Source organism: Stegostoma tigrinum, chromosome 2 (genome assembly GCF_030684315.1).
Source record: "Stegostoma tigrinum isolate sSteTig4 chromosome 2, sSteTig4.hap1, whole genome shotgun sequence".
Lineage (NCBI taxonomy): Eukaryota > Metazoa > Chordata > Chondrichthyes > Orectolobiformes > Stegostomatidae > Stegostoma > Stegostoma tigrinum.
In genome coordinates, this window is record NC_081355.1 from 7,853,661 (window position 1) to 7,880,932 (window position 27,272).

At 42.0% G+C, this 27,272-nt stretch overlaps 1 protein-coding gene across 5 annotated transcripts in view; it reads right to left on the bottom strand.

The window, feature by feature from the left end:
* The window catches only part of lars2 (leucyl-tRNA synthetase 2, mitochondrial), a 98,548-nt gene that overhangs the window by 55,278 nt on the left and 15,998 nt on the right, over positions 1–27,272 (bottom strand). For all 5 annotated transcript variants that reach the window (XM_048522582.1, XM_048522555.1, XM_048522573.1 and 2 more), the window contains 7 exons: positions 24,998–25,058; positions 19,313–19,402; positions 17,898–18,041; positions 13,871–13,978; positions 11,292–11,451; positions 2,615–2,719; positions 862–977 (listed from right to left, as the gene is read on the bottom strand). In XM_048522582.1, coding sequence (XP_048378539.1) covers positions 862–977; positions 2,615–2,719; positions 11,292–11,451; positions 13,871–13,978; positions 17,898–18,041; positions 19,313–19,402; positions 24,998–25,058 — 784 coding nt within the window. The remainder of the gene's footprint in view (positions 1–861; positions 978–2,614; positions 2,720–11,291; positions 11,452–13,870; positions 13,979–17,897; positions 18,042–19,312; positions 19,403–24,997; positions 25,059–27,272) is intronic.

The following is a 27,272-nucleotide window of genomic DNA, read 5'->3' on the forward strand; positions in this document are numbered from 1 at the left end:
CACAAAGCTCATTAATTACTTATGAACAGCCTCATTGGTCCTGAAAGAATAATTTTGTTTGATTCGATTTGTTTTTGTCACATGTACAGAGGTATAGTGAAAAGTGCCGTCTGACATGCTTCAAAGGCAGATCATACAAGTGCATTGTTTGTGTTCAATAAGAAATTCCATTGTTTTGGAAAGAAATGTTTCCAATACTCTACCCAAATCCCACATGCATTACCAGAGCATTCATTTCATTGGTATTGAATTGAAGGTATTTGGTATTTTTAAATTCCTAGCTTGCTGTCTGTGAGCATATCCCAATTTGGTTGCCTGCTGCCCCTCTGTGTTGCCATCACTAGCTTCTGAAAATAAACTTAATTCAGCTCCAGCTTCACAGTGTTTGTGGGCAACCAGAAATCTACATCAGAGAGGTCATAGGACCTACATCTGCACTTTCTTTGGAGGCGAATGGCAAGCACCAATGATTTCAACATTTGGGCACTACCTCAGCATCTGTTCTGTCCCTGTCTCCAATGTGCTTAATAAGACACTGAAACATAAAATGGGTGTAAGCCCCAGCCCAGTCTAAGGAGCTAAGTTCCATACAGTGGGTGGTATAGGTCAATCCAGCAGAGATACAAGTATGTTAAAATAGGTAGATTATGGATGAGTTACTTTATAAAGCTTCATTAACTAATAATTCTAAAGAGGTCAACCTTTCACTTTCATTTTCAGGTAGATTACTAATCAGCATGCAAGAGTGGGTGTGCAGCAGAGTTTGTCTGTGAGCTCCTTGCAAAAAGGACAGCAAACAAAAGTTAACATTTTGGAATTGCCCAAACCACAGCCCTCCCTCTCAGCAGCCCCATCACTGACCTCATCACAATTTTGCAAATGCTCGGTGCCATCGGGCTGGGTTTCAAATACCTCTCGCCATTCTAAACCCAGCTTTTTTGCAACTGCTGCATCTTCCTGACTAAGGCTAGGAATACCTTTATTGAAACAGAAACAAAAACACAATGAAGTGGGAGACGAATTAATAGGCAGTGTTAAGCAACATTCGTGTTGGCTGAAGATCATTTTGCTCAATTATTAACAACATGTTTCTTTTATCCTTCCTTTGAAGTAGACGGTACCGTTGCCTTTTCCCTCCAGTCTTCCACAGTGTAAACAAGGGCCATGTAGTAATTCAGGTTTCACTCTTACAAATGCTGCTCTCAGCCAATTCACAGGGAGTGATGTAGGACAACCATCTCCCCCTACTAGCGAAGAACCTCATTACAGCTTCCGCCTTTGTGTACACTAAGAACTGCATCTTCCACCACATCTGTGCATATTATTGCTGCAAACATACACAAGCCATCTGCTTCCTTCATAGGTTTTCAAAGGGCATCAAGGCCAGCTTCCAGTTCTTCAAAAGGTCATCCAATTTTTGTTTATCATTAAGTTCCGTGTTTTCCTGCATGCCTCAACTTGGTAGCAAACTACTTCCATTAATGTACATCAAATATATCTTTATAAACTCAACAATGGCATAACTCACATAATGGGCTTAGCCAGTAGAGGTTAGCACGGGAGCTCTTTAGAAGTGTGTCATCTGAACACACTTAGCGTCTCTAAAACAGTAAAACCGTCCAAGGTAATTGACAGGACCATTTTTATTCTTAAAGAGTTCTCTGCCCAAAAACAAGTCCAAATCATACACCCCCGATTTCCACAAGGATAAGCCACAGAGCCCAAGTTCTGAACCTGCCCTGGTGAGGTCAGGGATCAAACCTCACGGTGGCACCAATGCAACCCACACTGGCAATCCAGCCAACTCGTGCCTGCAAAGAGGTTGAGTTGCAAATGGCAATGTGCACTTGTTACATGTATATCGTAGCCTAAAGCTATGACGGTAGATGCTGTAAGACCTGTCTATCAGATATCTAACGCAGGAATCCCTCCCGCTCTTACTACTTGCCATGGGCACCTGTTAGGCTGATCACAGGTTGGCACTAAACAGGCTTAGCCCACACGTTCCTTGGCCGTCAAATCCTGCAGTGGAACTCAAATCTGGACCTTCTGGCTCAGAGGATTCTACACACTGCACGACAAGACCTCCTACACAGGAGTATAATCAAACAAAATTAACCATTCAGCTGAGTAAAGGGACATTACGATGGGAGTGCGAAAGGTTTGGACAATAAAGCAAGGTTGAAGGTACATCTCAAAAATCAGGAGAGGAATCAGTACATTTAGGGTTCCAAAATTCCAAATTTCTAAATTGCCCTCAACCAACCTTATCAGTCCATCCCATTAACAGCTGTTTCCTCACAGACCTTAGTGCCTTGCAGTTACCCTGCTCTCTCTTTGCTCCACCCCCAAAGGATAAAGTGGGTAGCGTATAAATAAACACAGATAATTTATTTTTCTCTTAAATAGAAAATCAGACACATGCTTTATTGTTGTCCAAATAATGGATCAAAGATGGCTTAGAGGAGGAAGGAAAGTAAATTGTCAAATTGGCACATTTCACCGCAGACATTTACAGCTATATGAAGGTCTAATTTCACAATAGTGTAAACCAATCTCTACTTACCACCCCCCATCAAACAACATAACCAAACATGAAGAATGGCTGCCTTACCTATGACAGTATCCAAACAGCCTTCAAACTCTGTCTTGGCTGAAATTACAACAGGAATCTCCTGACCATTTAAAAGGTTGACCCCAGTCATTGGTGTCTGGCAATCTGGAAAGCAAACAGTAACAGACAATGATTAGACTCTTAATAGAGCATTTTGTTTTCAACAATTGGACAGGTACTTTATCAAGAATAACAGCAGTTCCTGCTGGTAAGCAAGGTAAGTTCTTTTTTATGAACTGTGCCATAAAGGCTGAGGCAACTCAAATTCAACAATGTTAAGCATAATTTTACCACATACAGGAAAAGGTCAGGCTAAAAAGATTCTACACACCTTTATACAACAAATTACTTACCAAAACCCACAATGGTATCAATGCAGCAGCAGAAAATATTTCAAAAAAGCATGATATGATAGAGAGGAGTGGGGTTGGGGGGGGGGGGGGGGTGCAGAGGACAAATGGTGTAGGAGTGACAATAGAAAGGAAAGAATCAGCAAGAACGAAAAAGGTAATGATGATGAAAGAGAAGGTGCAGGGTAGATTCTGAACTCCCAGATCAGAGTACATAATTCAGGTAGGCACAGAGTACAAAAGGCTGGAAGTGCTTCATTTCTGTTGCTATAGAATCAAACTGCTACCAGAGACCCCGCAGTATTTTAAACCAAACAACAAACTGATCAGTAAGCCTGCCTTCGGCCAAACAGCCTCAAAACAATTTGTGAGCCTTTCACTTCATTGTGCAGCATTGCTGTCTGAGAAATGGCTCCCCGACTCATCTACGCAACAATGCAATTCCAAACAATTGAGCACATGAAGGGACTGGATTAACCTCGAGAATGTGCACTGCTCAGGATCACATTTAAACCGCTGTGACTCAAGGTGATGGCACTGTGAATTTAACATTACTCTCAGCCACTGGCATTCTATTAATACTTAATGGATTCCTGTCTATACAGAATTGTTATGGTGCAGGAGGTTGTTTAGTTCATCATGTCTGCATCAGCCCTGTAAATGATTTAATGACATTCTCTTGCCTTTTCCACACCACTAGAAACAATATTCGAGTTAAATAATTACCCAATTGAACCTGCCTCCACCATACTTCAAATACTCAAAGTATTTTTCACACATTGCACTTCTTTTGCCAAAGTACCTCACATCTGTGCCCTCTCGTCCTTGATCCTGTTGCGAGAGGGAACAGTTTCTCCCTATCCATTCTGTCCAGTCCTCTCAGGATTATGAAGACTTCTATCAAACATCCTCTTTGCCTTCCTTTCTCCAAAGAAGCTAGTCCCAACCTCTCCAATTAATCTTCGTAACTGAAGTTTCTCATCCTTAGAAAAGTTGTTGTAAAGCCTTTCTGCACTTTCGGTCAATACATTCAGATCTTTCTTACCAGTGTGGTGCCCAGGACTGCACACAATACTCCAGCTGAGTCTAAATAACGTCTTATAACTTATAAGCTCAGTGTAACTTCCTTGCTTCTATTATCTTTTCCTCTTTCATTAAAGCCCAAGATACTGTGTGCCTTAACAACTACTCACTGTACCTCTCCTACTGCCTTTAATGACAACTGCACACACACAGATCTATTGCTCCTACATACCCTTTCAGGTAGCATCCTTTATTTTGTACTGCATCAAGCCACGTTCTTTCTATCAAGATGATCACCTCATGCTTCTCCACATTGAACTTCATCTCCCATCTATCTGCCCACTGCATCAACTTGTCAACATCCTTTTGTAGTCTACGATGCCATCCTCGCAGTTTAAAATGTTTTCAAGTTTTGTATCATTCACCATCTTGGAATCTGCCTCCTGCACATGAAAACTCAATATATATCAGGAAAAGCAAGGGTCTCAGAATTAATTCCTTGGGAACTCCATTGCAATCTTCCCTCCTGCCTGAAAAATATCTATTAACTATTATTGTTTCCTAGACCTTAGCCAATTTTGTATCCACATTACTACCGTCCCATTTATTCTATGATCTATGACTTTTTTTCACAAGTCTATTGTATGGTACTATATTAAATGCCTTCTGGAATTCTACACAGACCATATCATCAGCATTACTGTCACGAAATCTGTTACACCTTCAAAAACCAGAGACAGTTAGTTAAACAGGATTTTCCTTTAGTAAGTTGATGCTAGCGCCTCCTCATTAACTCACATTTTTCCTTCTGACTTAATTCTACCCTCTACATACTCTCTCTCATTTTAAAAGCTTCCCTACCACTGAAGTTAAACTGACTGATCTGGAATTACTGGGCTTATCATAACAATTTTTGTTCATAAAAACACAGCATTACATTTGCAATTTTCAAGTCCTCTGATATCACTGCTGGGTCTAGGGAAGATTGAAAGATTGTTTCTGCAATTTCCACTCTCATTGCCTCGAGTATCCTTGGGTGAACTCACCCGGCCTCAGTGTCTTATTAACTTTAATTACTGACAATCTATCCCAGCTCATCATTAGAAAGAATTAACAATGACGGAGTTTCCTCCTCTGTCACCATCTGCAAAATATTGATTTCTTACCTCAGCCATGCCCCCCCAAATGAAAAAACATTTTTTTTTTAGTTCCTAATTGGCCTCATTCATCCTTTAATGACCTTTTTTAATGTTTATGTGCCTCTGGAAAACTTCAGAAGGTGTTTTTCCATTCATTTGTGGGATGTGGGCATCACTGGCTAGCCAGCATTTCCTGCCCATCCCTAGTTGCCTTTGAGAAGGTGGAGGTGAGCTGCCTTCTTGAACAACTGCATTTCTCCTGCTGTAGGTTGATATAGCCCCTGACTTAATGCAAATATCCATTGTGGGTCTCCAAAATAAAAATAGATCAACCTCATGCCAGTTTAAGAGCTTCAAAGTAAAACGCTCAACACTATCAATTCCTTGCTCTCACTGGATTTGGCCAGCATTCCGATATACAGGAAAATCTGAAATCCAGAAGGACTGGGGCCAGGAAGCACCAGATTGTGGACACTGGACTTGTACTGATCAATGGTTCTCAGTCATAACCCAGGAACACTGACCAATTAGAGCCTCTGACAAGATTGGTAACCCTCAGTGAGCCTTAAGATGGGAAGCAGGGTTCATTCAGTCTGCACGAAATGACAATGCACACCACTAAGCATATTTAACCACTGCAACGTTCTTTTATATGGAATGATCTTGACTGCATTTCTGAAAAAAACACCAAGATTTGGATTATCAGCAGCAGCAGATAACCTTTACTTCATTCATGATTGTAACACATCAAGCGCAGACACAGCCAAAGCTGATGACTTTTGGACAAAAATGTGCAGAAATACAACAACTGCAATTATTTTACCGACAATTTCCAGTTGACATTGTTACAATCACTTAAGTTTTTTTTTCCTTCTAAGCAAAACCACTGGGTTTCCCAGGAAAAGGAGGATGAAAGCAATCAAATCAATCCATCAAAATCGCAGTTAAAGAAAAATCCTGCAAATCAGACCAACATGATAAACCAGGCAGAGGATTGTACTGACAGATAGTAAATGGACATGAGATTTAGCTAGGAATTTTTCTTGCTTGTGTGGGTGCCAAAGCACTTTGCAAGATCAGGATAGCTCTACCAAGAAGGTTTATGGAGCAGTTACTCTTTCTGACCCCGCAAATGTTTGGCAAGAAATTTCCGTGCAAGCCATTAACATTTCACAGAAACAGAGCGTGCACTCAAAATATCATAAGCGCAACAGGATGACCTATAAAAGGCAACAGAGCTAATGGGGGACAGTCTGAAAGCAGGAAAAATTAATCACTGTTTTACATTCTTTTCTGGTCAGTCTGAATAATGTTGCTTGAATAAAGACAGATATTGTGGATGCTGGGATTCCGAAATAAACAAGTTTGTCAGTTCTGAAGAGTTCGTACTGGATTCAAAACGTTAACTTGAGTTCTCTCTTCACAGCTGCTGCCAGACTTGCTGAGTTTCTCCAGAATTTTCTGGCTTTGTTTTTAAATAATGCTGCTGCTTCCCTCGGAAAAAGAACAAATCTCAGGTAGTTACTGAAAAGAAGGAGACAGAGGGTGGTAGTTGATGGGAAATGTTCATCCTGGAGACCAGTTACTAGTGGTGTACCGCAAGGGTCAGTGTTGGGTCCACTGCTGTTTGTCATTTTTATAAATGACCTGGATGAGGGCGTAGAAGGATGGTTTAGTAAATTTGCAGACGACACTAAGGTCGGTGGAGTTGTGGATAGTGACGAAGGATGCTGTAGGTTGCAGAGAGACATAGATAAGCTGCAGAGCTGGGCTGAGAGGTGACAAATGGAGTTTAATGCAGACAAGTGTGAGGTGATGCATTTTGGTAGAAGTAACCGGAAGGCAAAGTACAGGGCTAATGGTAAGATTCTTAGCAGTGTAGATGAGCAGAGAGATCTCGGTGTCCATGTACACAGATCCTTGAAAGTTGCCACCCAGGTTGACAGGGCTGTTAAGAAGGCATACAGTGTTTTAGCTTTTATTAATAGAGGGATCGAGTTCTGGAACCAAGAGGTTATGGTGAAGCTGTACAAAACTCTGGTGCGGCCGCACTTGGAGTATTGTGTACAGTTCTGGTCACCGCATTATAAGGAGGATGTGGAAGCTTTGGAAAGGGTGCAGAGGAGATTTACTAGGATGTTGCCAGATATGGAGGGAAGGTCTTACGAGGAAAGGCTGAGGGACTTGAGGCTGTTTTCATTAGAGAAGAAGGTTGAGAGGTGACTTAATTGAAACATATAAAATAATCAGAGGGTTAGATAGGGTGGATAGGGAGAGCCTTTTTCCTAGGATGGTGACGGCGAGCACGAGGGGGCATAGCTTTAAATTGAGGGGTGAAAGATATAGGACAGATGTCAGAGGTAGTTTCTTTACTCAGAGAGTAGTAAGGGAATGGAACGCTTTGACTGCAACGGTAGTAGATTCGACAACTTTAGGTATATTTAAGTCGTCATTGGACAAGCATATGGACGTACATGGAATAGTGTAGGTTAGATGGGCTTGAGATCGGTATGACAGGTCGGCACGACATGGAGGGCCGAAGGGCCTGTACTGTGTTGTATTGTTCTATGTTCTAGAAGAGATTATTATCTGCATTGTCTCTTTTGTTGATAGAGGAAGGATACTCTCTACTTGCAGTTCCTGATACAGGCAAGGTCATGTGACAATTCTTCTGGCTTTGTACGAAGAGGAGAGTATTTTTAGAAATTAAATCCCATTGCAGGAAAATTGCTGCAATTGGAATTTCCGGTTCGAACATCACCAATTGCAAAACTTGGCCCCATTCTCAAAACTCCTCAATGGCTTACAAACATTCTGCTCACAAAGAAGACCCTGAACTACCTGTTAACAAAGTGTGAAACTGGATGAACACAGCAGGCCAGCCAATATCTCGGGAGCATAAAAGCTGACAGTTCGGGCCTAGACCCTTCATCAGACAAAAACAAAAAGGTTTTTTGTCTGATGAAGGGTCTCAGCCCGAAACGTCAGCTTTTGTGCTCGTAAGATGCTGCTTAGCCTGCTGTGTTCATCCAGCTTCACACTTTGTTATCTTGAATTCTCCAGCATCTGCAGTTCCCATTATCTCTGAACTACCTGTTGCCTGCCACTTCAATGCATCACCCTGCTCCCTGGCCAACATCTCTGTCTCTGGCTTGCTAGTGTTCCAGTGAAGCCCACCACAAGCTGGAGGAACAACACATCATTTTCTGTTTAGGGACCCTACATCCCTCTGGACTCAATATTGAGTTCAATAACTTTAGGGCCTAAACTCTCCCATGTCTGAGCCCATAACCCCACACACCAGGCCTTGTTACCACACAGCCTGCCACTACACACCCGCTGTTGTAAGTCACTAACAGTCCCCATTAACAACTATTCACCCTCCCAGCCTGATCATTAGCAACTCCTTTGTCTGTCCAACTGTCTCTCTCTCTCTCTTTGGGCTCTATCCTCTCGTTTACTCCCTCCCCACCAACCTCCCTATTTGCTGCACATAAACTATCGTTTTCCCAGCCACCATCATTTCTGAGGAAGGGTCACCAGACCCGAAACATTCACTCTGTTTTTGCTTCACAGATGCTGCCAGACCTGCTGAGATTTTCCAGCAACTTTGTTTTTGTGCAAAGGTTCTCGCTTGAGCAGCGCTTCTCCACCACGTCATGCAAAATATGGGCTCAATTCCAAGTCACTTATCCTTCACTTGTGGATGAGGTCTCAAAGACAGAGCAACAGGATGGTGATCCAACTAAAACACTGGATTTGTATTTTTCCAAATTGTTACAACAAAATAGTCATCATAACTGAAATGCCACCCAACTTCAGATGGTGTGTCGCCTCCCTGTATCATCTTCTGTCCAAATCTCTCAGATAAAAAAACAGTGGTGAAAAAAAACAACTCAGGGAGCACCTGAATCTTGTTCTAGTAATAAATACCATCTTATTAAGTAGTCCATCAAGAGGCGGGGGGCTCTTTTACATTCCAGAGTTGTGGGTCTCGAGCTGAATGATCAGTCAAATGCTTGATTTGCACACCATGTATTGGGAAGGTGCTGTTTGTAGAGATAAGTAGGTGGGATACCTGGTTTCTTGCATGCTCCTTTTTTAGTCTTCTTCAGTCTTAATCCTCCTCGTCTGATTTTCATCGTAATGAAAAGATAAAGAGTTGCCATCAGAGAACAGCTGATTAGAGTACATTCCAATTTGTACGTTTCACCTAGTCCTTATAACATTTTGGGAGGCACAGTGACTCAAAGGTTGGCACTACTGCCTCACAGCACCAGGGGCTTGAGTTCAATTCCACCCTCAAGTGGCTGTCTGTGAGGAGCATGCACATTCTCCGTGTCTCCAGGTGCTCCAGTTTCCTCACGCAGTCCAAAGATGTGCAGGTTAGGTGGATTGGCCCAGGTAAATTGCCCGTAGTGCCCAGGGATCTGCAGACTAGACGGATTAGCCATGAGAGATGCAGGGTTACAGGGGTGAGTCTGGGTGAGATGCTCTTTGGAGAGTCAGTGTGGACTCAATGGGCCAACTGGCCTGCTTCCACATTGTAAGGATTCTATGATAACCACACAAACACTGCAATGCAATTGAGAAGAACAAATTGTGTTGCCACTGCAAAGGGAAAAATGCATCCAATTCCATAAAGTAAAACCCTCCCGTTCCATTCTGGCCATTTTATGGTCTTGGCCATTGGAGACATAGAGAACCACTGGGACAGAAAGCATTATCATATGGTTTTCTGCCTCCTGTGGAGGTTTGTCTGTCCTGTCCCTTCAGCCACATATGCTGGTATCCAGAGAGAATGAAAAAAAACAAACAATAGATAACCTTAAAAGTACCGGAGAATTGGGTTTAATTGAAAGACGCACCATCTGGATTCATCACAAACCAACATGGGGATTTTCCAACATTGCCAGGAGGTGCCAGTGGTGCTGCAGCTGGCACGAAGCCTTTAGACGATTCCTGCAGGGTCCCTGCTTCCCATCACTATCCAGCCAGTTCCGCTGGAAAATACGCAGACGTTGACAGGATCAGACTCAGCTAGGGTGGTCCAACAGTCTAATTAACGAGTCAAATCTAATCTCTTATGGACAGAGGCACAGATGAATGATGAGTGAAGTGCTAAAAGGATATGAACACAACAAGGGAGAAAACACCTTTTGGAGGAGAAAGAGCTGAAAAATGTGATGCGTGGGGGGACAAACATAAGCAGTTAACATAACAGAACAACGCAAATGTTATTTTCCTGTTCGCCACAGTACCCTCCATTCAACACATGGATAAAGGAGAAAGTGAGAAAGAACAGTAAACATTTCGAGCTCCCCTGATCTAAGAGAAAATGCCAAAGCTTTACATTTCTGGTTTTGTGCAACTGCAAAAAGAGAGCGAGGATTGGACCCAATATGGGATCTCCATTCTGGCTGGTTACGTTCACATCTCCGAGTCCAGAGTAATTCTCTTGACATACTGAGCCAACGTTGCAAACCTGAAAAGGTCCTGCTGAATCCAGGATTATTTAGAAGACATGACTACTAAAGGCATTTAATATAGAAACTGGTCCGTATACTTGGACTAAGTGTGCCAAGTAAAACAGGTGCAAAATGTAATCTTCCCCAGCTTATGGCCTCATTACCAGCTGAAGAGGGAGGGGAAATGGAATAGCACTTAACATTTCCCGGGATAATACAGAGAGAGGATACAGAGATCAGATAAAGCAGCGGAAACCTCCTTCAGCAATAGCTTATGTCATCAGAGTTCCTGAATTCAACTGAAGCCAAAGACAACAAAACAGTATATTCACACATTACACGCATATTTCAGAGGTGTTTTTATGACCTTCAGATCTCGAGATGCAGCTTATTCACTGGACGATAATACAAACAATGGCATTCTAGGTCACAGCTCTAGGGACACCAGCTCAAACTGCTCATCATAGTGGCCTTTAGTTCTAACAGCATCAAGCATCTAAAGCCAGTCCCATTTTCATCAGATTGTCACCACATTCTGTTCAGTATTATGAGCTTCCTCACATATCCTTAACTAAGGGTTCTTGCAGCTAATTCTAGGGCCCACAATTGATCGACAATGTGTGCATACATGTTTTTATACCATATATATAGTGCAGATAAAATTGCTTTCTGTTGGAGAGTTTCCCCAAATCCTTACCTTTGTTAGGTACAAAATACTGTTGAAGAATGTCTCTCACGTAACTATCAGTTTGTAGAAGTCTGTGGCTAGGTAGGATAGACAGATGGGATGCACCAAAGACTGCTTCTGGGCTGGAAGCATATGCGGGGAGCTTTTCACCAATGTGCTTTCCATTTACCTAGGGAAGAATATGCACACCACTTCAGGAATGTCCGAGTTGCAGGCCTCATCTTAAATAAATGACAAAAGAAAACATTCCTGTATGCAGTGGAGGATGGTTGCGCAGTAAGTTCACTGCACAGATGACAGATTAGTTTTAATTTTCAGTTAACAGACAGAAAGCAGAGTTCTTCAGAGGTACCAAAGCACAGACTGCAACAAATTGCTCACTCACACTACATCATTATCTGAGAGGGTTCAAGCTGAGTCACAATCCTGGAACTCCTCATGGCATTGTGGGTGTACCTATATTGAATGGACTGCAGCAACGCACCCCCATCGACTTGAGGCAACTAACTTTTAAACAACAGATTACAATTTTGTTACACATACGTTGAGAATGAAATCTTTTTAAAATGGAGAATTCAACCAAAAGCGTGAACAGAACAGCTCTGAAGTTGCCTGCACTTGATAAAAAAATAGCCCTTAAGCTCACAGGTGGCGATACACTGGCCTTTACTGAAAGTGCTATACATCTGGTTACACTCTGTACTGACTGATCCTCCAAATGGCCACAGTGGCAATGTGAGTGTTAACTAATCACCTGGTCTTCACCATACTCCTGCACTTCTGACACAGGCCTTCAAGGATCTCAGCATTCTCCGGTCCCTTCACCCCCTGTAAAAACTGCTGTTGTCCATCATCGTCTGGGCCCCACCCCACTCATCTTCACCCTCTAAATATCCTTCCTCAGGGTCCGCACCGAATAGTTCCTCAGTCTCGGCCATTTCAAACTACACCACAGCTCCCGCCAACACCTTGCCCTCTTGGTTCTCCATTCATCGATCCTCTCAAATCTCATCTCCAAACAAATTCACATACTCGTGATCAAATCCATAATGTTTCATCTTCTGCAGCCACTGTGTTGTCATTTGGAAAACAATCAAAGCGTTGTTGACTGCGGTAGGGAAAAAAACACCCCATCAGCACTTTGCAGCCTGATCAGTGACCAGGCTTTGTACATCCACTTTCAAGGCTCCCTCAAGCCTAAAATCACCCCTAATCCCCTAAAATCCCTGGGCCTTATAGTTTCACAAACATCAACAGTATTGGTCAACTCAGGGATGAGACAAATTAATTTCTCACAATGATGATTGTTACCCTTTGAACAATCTTCCCCACACAGCAGTGGAGGCTAGTCAAATTTTATTCAAGACTGAATTAGTTTTGGACGCAGAAGGTCTATTGGAGAGGACGCTGACATGAGAGAGTAAACGCCACAATTGTGATCTTACTGAATGGTGCAACATGCTTTTTTTTTGGCACGGGTTGGGGAGGCATTCTAAGCTCTGTGCTCACGACTGGTCAACAAACAAGATTAAATTCAAAGTTTTAGATTTTTAATGTTTACACTTAACAGTCTGTGCATGTCTATCCATTTGGGTGAATGGGCAGAAGGTTTCAAGCTAGTAAATAGAATTATAGAGATGTACAGCATGGAAACAGATCCAGCAGGTCCAACTTGCCCATACCAACCAGATATCCTATATAAAGCTAGCCCCATTTGCCAGCATTTGGCCCATATCCCTTTGAACCCGCCCTATTCATGTACCTATCAGATGCCTTTTAAATGTAATTGTACCAGCCTCCACCACTTCCTCTGGCAGCTCATTCCACACATGCATCACCCTCTGCATGAAAAAGTTGCTCCTCCAGACCCTATTAAATTTTCCCCCTCTCACCTTAAACATATGCCCTCTTGTTTTGAATTCCCCTACCCTGGGCAAAAGAACTTGTCTATTTACCCTATCCATGCCCCTCATGATTTTATAAACCTCTAAGGTCACCCCTCAGAAACTCCAAGGAAAACAGCCCCAGCCTTTTCAACCTCTCCCTATAGCTCAAACGCTGCAACCCTCGCAACATTATTGAAAATCTTTTCTGAACCCATTCACATTTCACAATATCCTTCCCATAGAAGGGAGGCCAGAATTGCACACAGCACTCCAACCACCAAGCCAATGGCCTGTACAGCCTCAGCATGACCTCCCAATTCCTATATTCAATGCACTGACCAATAAGGGCAAGCATACCAAACACCACCTTCACTCTCCTATCTACCTGTGACTGCCTTTCAAGGAACTATGAAGCTGCACTCCGAGGTCTCTTTACTCAGCAAAACTCCCCAGGACCTTACCATTAAGTGTATAAATCCTGCCTCAATTTGGCTTTTCAAAATGCAGCATCTCATGTATATCTGAATTAAACTCCATCTGCCACTCCTTGGCCCATAGACCGATCTGATTAAGGTCCCATTGTACTTAGGAGGCAACTTTTTCAGCTGTTCACTACACCACCAATTTTGGTGTCATCTGCGAACTTACCTACCATCTCTCAGTTAGAAAAGAGGAGGTTTGTACCTCCTACAAAATGGTTACCTTCAAATCAAAGTCAAAGTAGCATCCAGTACAAGACCCAATCCAGTTTGCTTGCATTTCCTTGACACCATACCAATCAGGAAGGTCTTCCAGAGCATCCAGCAAGGACTGCAAACAGGAGAGAATTAGGAGTTACATCACAGAATCAGAATTCCAATAGTCTGGAAGCAGGCCATTTGGCCCACTGAGTCTATATCGACCTTCCGAACAGCATCCCACTACTGCCATAACCCTGCATTGCCCATGGGCAATCCACCCAAGCTGCATGTTTGGACTGTGGGAAGAAACCAGAGCACCCAGAGAAAACCCACGCAGACGTGGGGAGAACATGCAAACTCCATACAGACAGTAGCTAGAGGCTGGAATCAAACTGGGATCATTTGCGCTGTGAGACAGCAGTGCTAATCACTGAGCCACCATGCCGTCCCATTTAAATCATTCATACTAACACAATTAAAACACCTCAATCCAATCAGTTCTTCCATGCGCACACTGTCAGGCAGGATGCTCACAGTACCTGAAACCATTTCAGACTTGAATGACTAATTAAGTAACCATGCTGCTCTGCTCCACCAATTATTAATAAATAAACTGAAAGTGATAAAATAGAAACTAGCAGCCCACACACACGTACAAGAAAATCAAATCATTCAAACTGCTGTCAAGGCAGACCAGAAGAAGCCAGCAATGGCCTGAACCAAATCAATTCAAAATCTCTTTAGCTCCTTTAATTGTTGGGGTTTTTGAGATGTGTTCCTATCTCTGGACTAGGAAGGCTGGGTTCAAGTTCCAGAGGGGTGTAATAACGCATCTGAAGAAGTTCATTAGAAAATATCTAATTCCCTATTCAATTTCTTTCAGACACCAACCCAGGCACTCTATTATTAAAATAAACATGCAGATAACTTCAAATGTATGACAGAGATCAGGGAAGCCTGAATTTGCTGCGCTTAGGCCATAGTAACGTGTATCAATGGCATAGATTGTTGTGCTACAGAAATCCAAAGCAATTCAGGATCAATTTATACCAGCGCTGGCATTTTACTCGACTTTTCAGAATGACAGAATGGCTTAAACACAGGAGGCAGCCAGACCTGAACTTTTCTAGCAAATTCTGTTTTGTGACAGGATGCTATTGGCTACTTAATGTTTTAATAGATTTGTCAGGCATGACTGCCCTTGATGAAATTGGCTACCTCAGCCCTATTTTACCATGCACTTCCAAATACTCCACAATCTCATCCTTAGTAATGGACACTAAAATCTTACAGAGGTCAGGTTAACTAGCCTCATTCCCACAGAAGTCTAAGAGACCAAGTCAGTGAGTGCACTTAACACAGAAAAAACAGGTTTTAGATTAGTAAGGGGATCAAGGGTTATGGGGAAAAGGTAGGAAAACTGGGTCTCTGAGAAATATATTAGCCATGATTGAATGGTGGACTCGAATGGCCTAATTCTGCTCCTATGTCTTATGCTGTTATGGGCTCCCTCTGTAAGAGAAAAAAAAAATCCACTTCGAAACACTCCAGCAATTATCTCACTGGATAACTTCTCTAGTCATTTAGACTAAGTCATATCCTTTTTGGAAATGCTGCTTAGATCTCACTGCTTAAAACTGACATTCTGACTTTTGCGAAACAAAACCAGAAATGTTTACAGAGAAATCAGACTGATTGGAAATTAAACCTGGAGATTTTCAATTTTTCTGGAGCACAGGAGACTCTTCACCATGTTCAAATCAGTGCATTGTAATTCAAGTACTTACAACTCTGGCAGGTGGGTTTCAATGTTAAAGAATAGCCGAGAGAGAGTACATCGAAGTTGCATTAGTAACCACATCTTTATGCGGTGACAGTAATTACTGTTTTCTTTCCCAGTAGCACAAATTGAAATTTATGCAGCAGGTACAATATTTCTGCAGTCAAAGTCAACGTGACATTATTCAAGTAATACAGGATGACGTGGGGTTATTGCATGGAGAATCTCCACTGCCCCATCTTCAGCTCACCCACAATTAATTGCAACATTTTAGTTTAACAATATTGTGTCCCTTGAAGCAGGCAGTCCAGTCACACTCATTTGAGAGGCCAATTACAAATGAAATTAGACCAATTCATCAAATCAATCAGATTGAGCACTAGGAGCGTGGGTGCAGTAATTATCATACAATACTACATACCAAGCAGCTGTCAAACTATGCAGCTAAATTGCTTGTCACCCTCCAAAACTTTAAACTGTGCTTGTCGAAAACCACACAGCATCTTAAACACAAAAGAAACTCTTTATTTGTAATTCTAATGGTTCACATATTTTAATTAATGCTTACAAATCCGACGTTTAATATTCAGAATATCAGATTTACATTTGGTGTATGATAAGAAAAACAGAATTTTGTGCCTTCAATCTGCACCAATGTTTACAGTGCAGTAATCCTAGCCTCAGGAGATTGGGCAATAATTGCGCTGAATTTATGGGCTTTGTTTTTGCATGGGCAGTTGTGTCCTCTGGTACACTTCTCAACTCGACAGCACCTTCAGCATGCCAGTGCAGCCTTTGGCCATCTGAGGAAGCAAATGTAATGTCAAGGACCCCAAAGTGAGAGCCAAGCTCATAGTCTAGAGGGCAGCACTATTACCAGCCCTCCAGAGAGGGATGGACAATGGACAGCAGACACCTCAAAGCTCTGGAGAAATACCATCAACAATGCCTCCATGAAATCCCACAAACCTACTGACAGGGTAGGTACTCTAATATTGAGGCACTGGTCACAATAAATCAGGTTCATTGCACAGGGCACATTGCCAACATGTCCGATACAAGTCTCCCAAAACAAGGTCTCTGTTTGGGACTTCATCTCGGCATTCGATTTTGAGGCTTCTGCTCCTACGTCACATGGTCTTAGCTGTCCACTTTTAAGGCTGCTAAACCTACTTGTATCTCCCCTCTTAACTTCTTCTAATATTTCCGTCCTCTACTCTGATGTCTATACTTGCAAGATCTTTTTCCATTATGAAGGCCAACACAAAGTATTTATTGAGGTTTAGAAAGCTGAAGCAGATACAGAAAATGCTGGAGAAACTCAGCAGGTCTAGCAGCATCTATAGAAAGAAAGTTAATGCTCTGAAGTGGAGACATACTGGATTCAGAACTCCGTTCAACAAAGACGTCATACCAGACTTGAAATGTTAACTTTATTTCTCTCGACAGCTGAGCTACTCTTTTTGAATTGGTGCCACTCATGCAAAATAGGAAACATTGTAGCCTACTCGTGCACAGTAAATTCCATAAACTGCAATGTTAACAACCAAATGGTCATCCTTTTAGTTTTGATTAGGAGATAACTTTTGCTAGAACATTAGGCAGAACTTCATCTGGTCTTCTTTGACAAGCACCAAGAGATCTTTTATGCCTACCTGAAGGAAGAGACAAGGCCTCAGATCAACAATAATGCAGCTCTCCTTCAGTACCATATTGGAGTGGTAGCCTAGACTGTGTTCAGGTTCACAAAGTGGGACTAGGACCCACAGCGTACTGGCTTAGAGCCATTGTCCTGCTGGCTGAGTCATGGATGACACCAGTGAAAGTAGCAATGCAAGACCCTCAATAACCAAAAATCAGATATATAATGCAGGCAAACTTTCCACGTTTGTATGGACTTCAATTCTTATATACAGCCTAAATTCAGATCATTTAAACAAAACTGACTTATCCAAACAATGTGAAAAATCCTGAGATAACAAGGTCTACAGCTGGATGAATACAGCAGGCCAAGCAGCATCAGAGGAGCAGGAAGGCTGACATTTCGGGCCTAAACCCTTCTTTAGAAAAAAATGTGAAAAATCCTAACTGATTTCAATTTCTACACAGATTACGGGAAGCAATTCTTTATTAATTAAGACAAACACACCAATTTACGTGAATGGTGATATTACTCAACAGGACCACTATGCGGAATATTTGGGAGGGCTGCTGGGTTTTGAGTTTCTGTTCTCTATATTGATGTTTGTATGTCAAGCTGACTGCTCACCTTTGCATAATTTGTCGTCTTAATAAACCACTGCTTGAGGTACCTCTGCTCAACTTTAGCTCCAGAACGCCAAGAGCAGCCATTCTCATCCACTTGCTCGTCTGCTAACACCGTCTGATCCACTGGATCCCAGTTCACCAGTCCCTGAAGAAAATGGGAAGGACTTTATAACTAGAAAATGTTGTAAAACATGGAACAACAAGGTCAAAGAACTCATTTGGGGAACTAGTGCATTGTAGCTTGCAAAACAGAAATTTTCAGCCACAGAAAGTTCCCAAGGCACCATCCACTAAAAGCGGATTGCTTTCTTGGTCAAAGTTTAAGGGAAAGTGAAGAAGATAAAAAAAGCATGAGACTGATTAACTGGGAATTGGGGATTCCTTCCAACAGTGGTTCTGCTGACACATGACGTGCCTCCCTTTATTTTTGTACACGTTCTGCCAAAGACAACCCCAGTTCACAACAACCATCAGGCAAGTCCGATCAGCAGCTATTGACAGAGGTAACCTGGAAGTTAGGTAGGTCAGAAAGTAACTTACCAAAAAGAGGCATTTAGAAGCTGCAAATGGTTATGGATAAGTCATGTTGCAAAAACAAAAAAAAACTAGATGAACAATAATGCAGGAAAATTTAAATCTGTGCACTCTGAACACAAACTGAGATTGCAGAATCTGGTACTTCAGAAGGATTGAATGTCCTGATTCATGAATTACAGAATGCTAATTTGCAGATAAAGTGAGTGATCAGGAAGACAAATAAAATAATGATGTTTCTTGCAGGGGGAATGGTATTGCCATGGAGAATGCACCAATGAACTATGACTGACAGTTAATTGCCAGGCTTTGGCTAAACTTTAAAACAGGCAGAATGCCTCTGAGTGGGCAGCCCATTCCCCTTCGAAGTGATTTGGTGAATGGCTTTTGCCAAAAATGTGTTTTCCTTTTCAGCAATACTCAAGTTCTGCAATACCAAACATTAGCTAGATATTAGCTATAGCCACCTAAGCATTGCGTTCATCATTCATAATGTCCCCCAGATTCAAAGATTGAACTCTCTTGTGCATTGCTCATGATCAGGTTGGTTCTGTCTTGCCGTGCAGTTAAATTATTTCAGACAAAATTTCACATGGCATTCTAACCCATGAAATTTCCATAACCTGAAACAAAATTACGTGTCGACAGCCATTAGGAAATAACCCTAAAAGGAATACACCACCAGGAAGCACATTCTCTATTGTTTTAAAAGAAATAACATATAGACTTCAAATGAATTTACAACAATGATTTCACATGGTTTATACCATTTGCATCTCTGGACAAAGCTTGTTGTGTAACTCTCCCTACTATCTGGTGTACATACACACAGGTTTGCCAAACCTTTATAACACTTAGTAGTATACAGTGACTATAACTCACTTCCTTTTGGTAAGCCATGCCAGCTTTATGCAGTTTGAGAAACAGGGATTGGGTCCATTTGTAATAATCAGGATGACAGGTGGTCACCTCCTGTAGGGGAAAGTAAAGAGCAGCTTGAAACATAGCCAGAAATAAATTTCACATTCTACTAGCACAATTTAAAGCACACGTCGATCCCAATAAAATCAGTCCCCCAGCTTAGGAGATGGTTGAAGCACTGGGCTTGTGTTTGTGAAGCACTGGGATTGTAGAGACTCACCAATAGGCATACTCCTACATTAACTTTCTATTTTTAAGTTAATACCCAATTGACTTTCAAATGTTACTGTACACAACATATCATAATTACTGGCAGAGTGAAATAATTTCCGTCCTTCACCCCTCAGCCTTTTCTTGCCAATTATCTTAATTGTTTTTAAAATGTGGTGGCCTTTGACCCACCTGTGAGTTAAATAGTCTCAGTTTATTATCTCCACTAAAACGCTTCCTGATTTTCAACACTTATTAAATCTGCTCTGACCCTCTTTTGCTCTAAAAGGAGATCAATCCAAGCAGATCTGGTGACACCATGTAACTGATGGCCCCTTCATCCCTGGTGTACTTGTGGCAGAAGCTCTCGGTACCTTCATCAAGACTTTCACATCCTTCTAAAAGTGCAATGCCCCATAATTAAATTTATTTGAGAACTAATCTATGAACATACAAAGGGCTTATTAATTTCTACACCTCTATTTACAAAGCTGAATTCATCTCCCTGTTAATACATCTTAAAATTGCACCATATAGATTAGATTAGATTACATAAGATTCCCTACAGTGTGGAAACAGGCCCTTCGGCCCAACAAGTCCACACCACCCCTAGAAGCATCCCACCCAGACCCATCCCCCTATAACCCACACACCCCTGAACACTACGGGCAATTTAGCATGGCCAATCCACTTAATCAGCACATCTTTGGACTGTGGAAGGAAACCGGAGCACCCGGAGGAAACCCATGCAGACACGGGGAGAATGTGCAAACTCCACACAGTTACCCGAGGCTGGAATCGAACCCGGATACCTGGTGGTGTGAGGCTGCAGTGCTAACCACTGAGCCACTGTTATGGATTACATTTTGTTCAATAAATTGCATTGACCATGCGCTTCACCAATTCACCAGTCCACACCCTCATGAAGTCTGCTACTATCCTCCTCACTGTTTTGAGAAACTTGAAGTTCTTCAATCAAGGGAGGCTCTTAGAAATGTCTCAGCTGCTGATACCCAAAGTCTAGCAACAGCGCTATAAGGCGCAAACGATCCCATTGCACAATTTAAAACAGGAAGGGAAAATTCTAATTGGTATCGGGCCAAGACTCATCTTTCAACCAACATAGTCAAAACTTGATGATCTGGCCATTATCATCATTATTGCAGGACATAAAAACTGCATCAAAATTGGTTTACATGTCTTGTATTGAAATAATAAGTGTACTACAAAAGTATGTTGTTACTGTAGAGGTTTGGGACGTACAGTAGTTGTAAATAGTGCTAAATAAGTCTATCATTCATCAATATGAGACATATAATGTAGAGGCCCTAATACTAACCCCAGTGAACAGAAGTGTACACAAGTATACACTGCCTTTTGGTCTAATAAGCAACTGCTCATCGCTACTAGTTACAACCGACAGGAGAAGTGTGCTGAAAACCAAGCCTCTCTTCTCCACGGCTTTACTGAAATTATAACTGTTTACATCATGACAACAATTAGCAAATTGCTTCTAGAACAAAAAGAATTTTCACAAAGTGGCTTCTGTAAACTTTAAAATAATAAATAAACAGAAATTGCTGGAAATTGCCAGTCTGGCAGTATCTGTGGAGAGAAACCAGAGTTAATGTTTTGGGTCTAGTAACCCTTTGTCAGAATTGAACTTTTCCAGCAATTTCTACTTTTGTTTCTGATTTCTGACATCCACAGTTCTTTTGCTGTTTATTTGTATTAAACTCTAAAATAACTTGTTCAAAACACAAGTTTGCTTCTAATAAACATGTGGTCGAACTGGTTATCCATTAAGCTGCTATTTAGGACTAAACTAGGCCCTCTTAATCCCAAACACATTCATATGCAGGCTCTGTGCAGCAACGACAAGTGGAAGGGGATAAAAAGACAGAAAAACCCCTTTGCTCAAGAGTCCAAACTAAAGGTGGAATGGTTTTCAAACAACTCTTCAATGTTTGTCAACAAGATTGCTTTGCTGTCAAATGCACAATGATGGAAGTACATCCATTTATAGTAGAAGTCAGTGAAACATAGGTGTCATGGCTGAGTTTGCAAAGTTCATGAGGAGATCAGAGATATTGACTCCTGAAGCCTTCTCCGATTCTTGGGAAAGATTTCACTGAGTTACTTCTTCAGCTGGTTTTCTTCAGAGGATTTTATTGTTACTCAGATAATGGGGAAGAGATTTTCCTCTTGGGAGCTTATTACAACTGGCCACAACTTCGAGGTCTGGAGCAAAATATATACAAACAGTTCAGAGGCTGTTGCTAAGTTACATTCACACTAGGCCCCTTCCAAAGCTCAGTTGATTTGACTAGCAATTAAAAACAGAACAATTCATCGCTCTCAAAATGTTTTCTGTTCCACCCCCAAAGTGTCTCAATTCTTTGCAAACAACATGTAGATGCCAGCATTAGACTGCGGGGGCAGGGGTCAAAAATGACACCAGGTTGTGGTCCAACAGGTTTATTTGAAAATGCAAGCTTTCCAAGCTCAGCTCCCTTCTTAGGCGCAATGAGAGAGAGAGAAGGTATAAACAGAGAATTTACAAGCAGAAAAGTAATATAATCCTAAAACTGGCCGCCTCTTGTTGAATCTGTAAATCAGTCAGGAAGGAGACTGAAATTAAAATTAAAAGGCAAAATCCGGATTCCCACCCAGTCATTATCCCGAGATAATTAAAGGTATTACGAATGTATGTATGAGGTGATATCTCACGACCAGACAACGCATTTTAGGTACAAGGTCTTGCCTCTCATCTGTCTTTTAAACTGCGGTCAGATTCTATTTTTTTTGAGCAAAACAGAACGTATCTGTAAGTGCATCCGTGCGTGTGTGTGGCGTGGTAGGGTCCTGAGTACGACATGAACACAAGATCATGATTGAGGCCATCATCATGGGTATGGAACTAGGCAATCAGCTTCTGCTCAGCAATGTTGCGTATCTCAAATTCCGCCTTGGTGGACATTCACCTGAAGAATAGAGGCTGAATGTCCTTGACCCCTGAGGTGCTTCCCACTGGGAGGAAACACCGCTAGACCCTGCGTGGGTTTCCTCCGAGTGCTGTGGTTTCCTCCCACAGTCCAAAGATATGCAGGTTAGGTAGATTGGCCATGCTGAAATCGTGCTGTAGTGTCCACGGTTCTGCAGGCTACGTGGATTAATCATGGGAAATGCAGGGTTGCAAGGGTAGGGCAGGTTTGGGTAGGATGCTCTTTAGAGAGTCAGTGCAGATCTGATGGGCCAAATGGCCTCATTCACCACTGTAGGGATTCTACGATTCTAGTTTGGAGATGAACAGTGACAGAAAGGTGTAGAAGATGATTTTTGCCAAGGTGATGTACATAGAAAAACAGATCAAGAAACTGGTCATTTGAGCCATCTCCATTCATTTACTATTCAGACGCCAGCTCTGGAAACCAAGGAATGAATGTGTTGATTTTAAATTTGAGGTTTTTTTTAAAAAGTAAAGCTTTGAAGGATGTGTGCCAAAGACAGCTGAATGGAATTAGGCCACAGACAGCCATGATCTCATTGAATGGTAAAACAGACTCGAGCTGCTGAATGGCCTCCCCCTGTCCCTGTGCCTTCATTGCCACTGAACCAGAAAGAATCAGGCTGTTTTAATTTTGACAGTATTGGCTACTTCACCACATTTGCATATTCATTGACAATGAATATAAAGAAAAATGTGAAATGAATCATATCTCATTTGAGCGACTTGATCTCTCCTGGCAGTAATTTAAACATCAGAATTTACCATGGGTGCACAATTAATGCACTCCAGGACTCACTGAGAGTCATTTCAATTCTGACAGAATGTTCACCTGTTGCCTCATTAATTTATGCTGACATTATTTTTAAAAAAACACAAAGGACTGAATTCCCAGGATGGAGTGTGTTGAAAGTTAGAACCTGTCTAATATATTCTGTCAAAAGAGAACAAAGTGTGGAGCTGGATGAACACAGCAGGCCAAGCAGCATCGCAGGAGCACAAAAGCTGACGTTTCAGGCCTAGATTCAGGGAAAGGGCTATAACCGAGGTAATGCATGGTTAAATGCACAATGTAGTGTATCATTGAGCCACTAGCTAGGAGAGCAGCAGCTGTTTGGAACCACATCTATGACCCATTACAGCAGGATTAATATTGTTTCAGATAGATACCTTTTGGCCCTAGTCTAACAATTAAATGCACATTTTTAAAATGAAAATAGCAAAGATAGAGAAAAGATATGTATTTGTCCACTTCCATTAGCAACCTTCACAACCTGAGGGCATTGCCACATGCTTCACAGCCAACGATGCAGGTTTGAAGTAGTGCAGGATTTGCAGTAATGTAGGAAAGATGTAAACAAAAGGTGCCCCGCAAGCTCCCAAACACAGCAGTGTCAGACTAAAGAAGCTTTTTGTTTCAGTAATGTTGGTTAAGGGATAAATATTTAATCAGGACTCTACGGACTTTGCACTTAATTCCAACTGAGATTTTGTATTCGGTGGTGGATTTAAGCTCATTGTTTAACATCAAGGTGATGCATACTACCTAGTGACTCACACTGGCAACACCATATAATTTAATTAGAATGAGAGTCTGGTTTAAAAAGCACTGGGTTAACTTCAACCTCATCCCCTTCACATTGCGCTTATACGCATATACAAGTCGAGTTTTTGAGACCAAATATTTAAGCAAAAATTACGAAGTCGGCCTTTATACAAGCAATACTTCCAGCAAGTTGAAATCCACGCTGGGTCTTCGGGATTTCCGGCACCTCCACATTCTGAATTTCTGATGTTTACAGAGAATGCTACAGTGCAGGAACAGGCCCTTCAGCTCAGAAATAATTAATTTTGAAGGCAACTCACTGTACCACTCCCACCAACCCACATCTAAAGATGTGCAGCCTAGGTTGACTGGCCAGGTTAAGTTGCCCACATTGTTCAGGGATGTGTAGATCAGGGAGATGGGTCCAGGTGGGACTAGCTAGGCCAAAGGGCCTGTTTCCACGCTGTAGGAATTCTACAATTGAAAAACTAGCACAAGGTATTTTTAAAAATTAAAAATTTTCCAGCTAAAATTAGGAGTCGACTTATACACGTGATATTAAAATCTAAGGATCCGGGGTAAAATGGCAGGTCGACTCTTACATAGGAGCAACAATTACTCAAAGTAGTTAACCATGTTCCACAGTATCGCCTCCCCAACCTTCTCAACTGTCCTTCCCTTTCGTTAAAGAGACATACGAAGCTTCTTCCTCAGCAGTCCTCCAGGATTGTTGATGACTTTCTTCCAATCATGGTTGTGGGTCCTGAGGTAACTGAATAGTCTGTGGAGCAACTGCGCTCTTAAGCTGTACTTGTGCCAAACAATCATCATTCATTGTTGCAGAGACCCCCAATAACTAATACTGTGGACTGCAGTCACTCACCTTCTGCCAGTCAAAACATAGCCCAAGGTTCTGAAGCTGCTCTTTCATGTTTGCGATATTACTGCAAGAAAACAACAATGGAAATTACTCATTCAATTACAAATATTACCAGAAGAAACACCAGAGGTACACTAACATTATTTATAAATCTGGAATATATGTACCACTGGCTAAAACAAGAAATCTTGAAATCATTAAGCAGCTATTTAAAATGTTCAGTTAGACTCATGTGGGGAAAAAAAAATCCCATGCAGACAAAAGTGGATCAAGTTCCAAAATTTCAAATCAATTGAGGGGCTCCCCAAAATGTTATTTCAGAGCAGGTCAATATCTGCATTCAAGTGGCTCTCCTCCTGACTCCCGAAAGCCTTCTTGCCAGCTGCCAGGCATGTATCAGGACCAGTGCTCCACTGAAGCTGCAAAGCTGCTCCAAGAACCCATAGACACTGTTCTGCATGCCAATACATTGTCTACTGGCTTTGCAGTATTGAGTATCAGAGGGAATACCGGTCTCTGCTCTGAAGGAAAACTGTCCTGTGGCCCAGTTGAAGCTCTACACCAGCCAGGAAACTATTATTTTCAACTGGCATTTACATTTATTAGTCTAAACATCAATTCCCTGTATCATCTGCACACTGTGGTTAACAGTGTGTACTATTTACAAGACATACTGCAACACCTCACCAAGGCCTTCCTGGCAGCATTGCCCAAACTCATTGTTTTGATTGCCCAGCAGGGCAAGGATGAGTGTGTGTGGAAAGAGACCTCTAAGCAACACAACATCAGGATTAAGGCATCACTGATTAAAAATGTTGGCAGTCCTGGCTTGCCACTGGTGAGTGTGCATCTTAAGCACATGAGCTGCAGCTGTCCAGAAAAGGCAGCTCACAAAGACCTTGTCAGGGGAGACACAGTAAATGCAGGCCTAGTCAACTCATCATACATCTAAACAATGAATTAGAAAGGCTGGTATACTCTACAATACCATTCTTCCGGCTCCATCACAAAATGATTGGCAGTAGATTAACCTCTACAAATAGTGTTTTGATTTGCAATACAAATAAAGTACTGTTACGTACAGCAGGTCAGTCACCAGCAGTAAAGATTTGCAAACAGCAATAAAAGATCTGAGGAAACTGAAGTCTGAATTAAGACATTATTTAAAAGTTATGCTGGTGAAAACGTGGGAGAAATTCATCAAGGGAAGAGTGAGAAAGGATCAGAAAAGCAAGAATAAACCACAGACATAGGAGTCTTGTATGAAAATAGAAATTGCTAACAACATGTTTTTAAAAAACACACCATTCATTCACAGGATGCGGACACTGCCAGCTGGGCCAGAATTTCTTGCCCATCACTTTTTGTATATAAGGAAGTGGTAGTAAGGTACATTATTGAACCACTCCATCCCATTTGGTGTGTGTACATCCACAATTCCATGATTTTTTGGGGGGGGGGGTAGAGAAGTTCCAGAATTTTGACCCAGTGACAGTGAAGGAACAGCAAGAAATTTCAAACTCAGGATAGTGAGTGGCTTGGAGGAGAACCTGTAGGCAGTGGTGTTCCCAGGTGTCTGATGCCCATCCCCTTTTGGATGGAAGGAGTAGTGGGTTTGAAAGGTGCTGTGTAATGGAGCCTTGCAGATGTGGCGCCAATCAAATAGATTCATCCTGGATGGTGTCCAAGTTTCTTCAGTGTTGTTGGAGCTGCACCCATCCAGGTAAGTGGGGGGTATTCATCACACTCCTGACTTGTGCTCTGTAGGTGGTGGACAGGCTTTGGGGAGTACGGAGGTGGGTTACATACCACTGAATGCCCAGCCTCTGACCTGTTGTTGTAGCCACTATATCAATTCAGTCTAACTCAATTTCTGATCAACAGTAGCTGCTAGGATGGGGGGGGGCGGGGACAGATTCAGCGATGGTAATGCATCCACCAGCTACAAAGTGGAAAAGATAATCTGGGGAGTATCACACACCAATAATCCTCCTGCACTAATAAAGGTCTGTGTCTGCTACATCATACAATGATGCAGCATAATAGGAGTCCGTGGGTTTACTCATCAACACAGCGATCCAATTAGTCTCACACTCGGGCTCTGTCCATATAACATTGCAAGCTGGTGGCCTTTCAAGTGTTGATCCAAATCTTTTGAAAATTACAATTACACTACCTTTTCTAGCAGCATATTCCAGACGCACCTTGCAACTTTTCTTCCCGCTGTTGTTACCTCCAATTCTTGAGGCCAACACCTGAAATTGGCGAGGTCAATGTT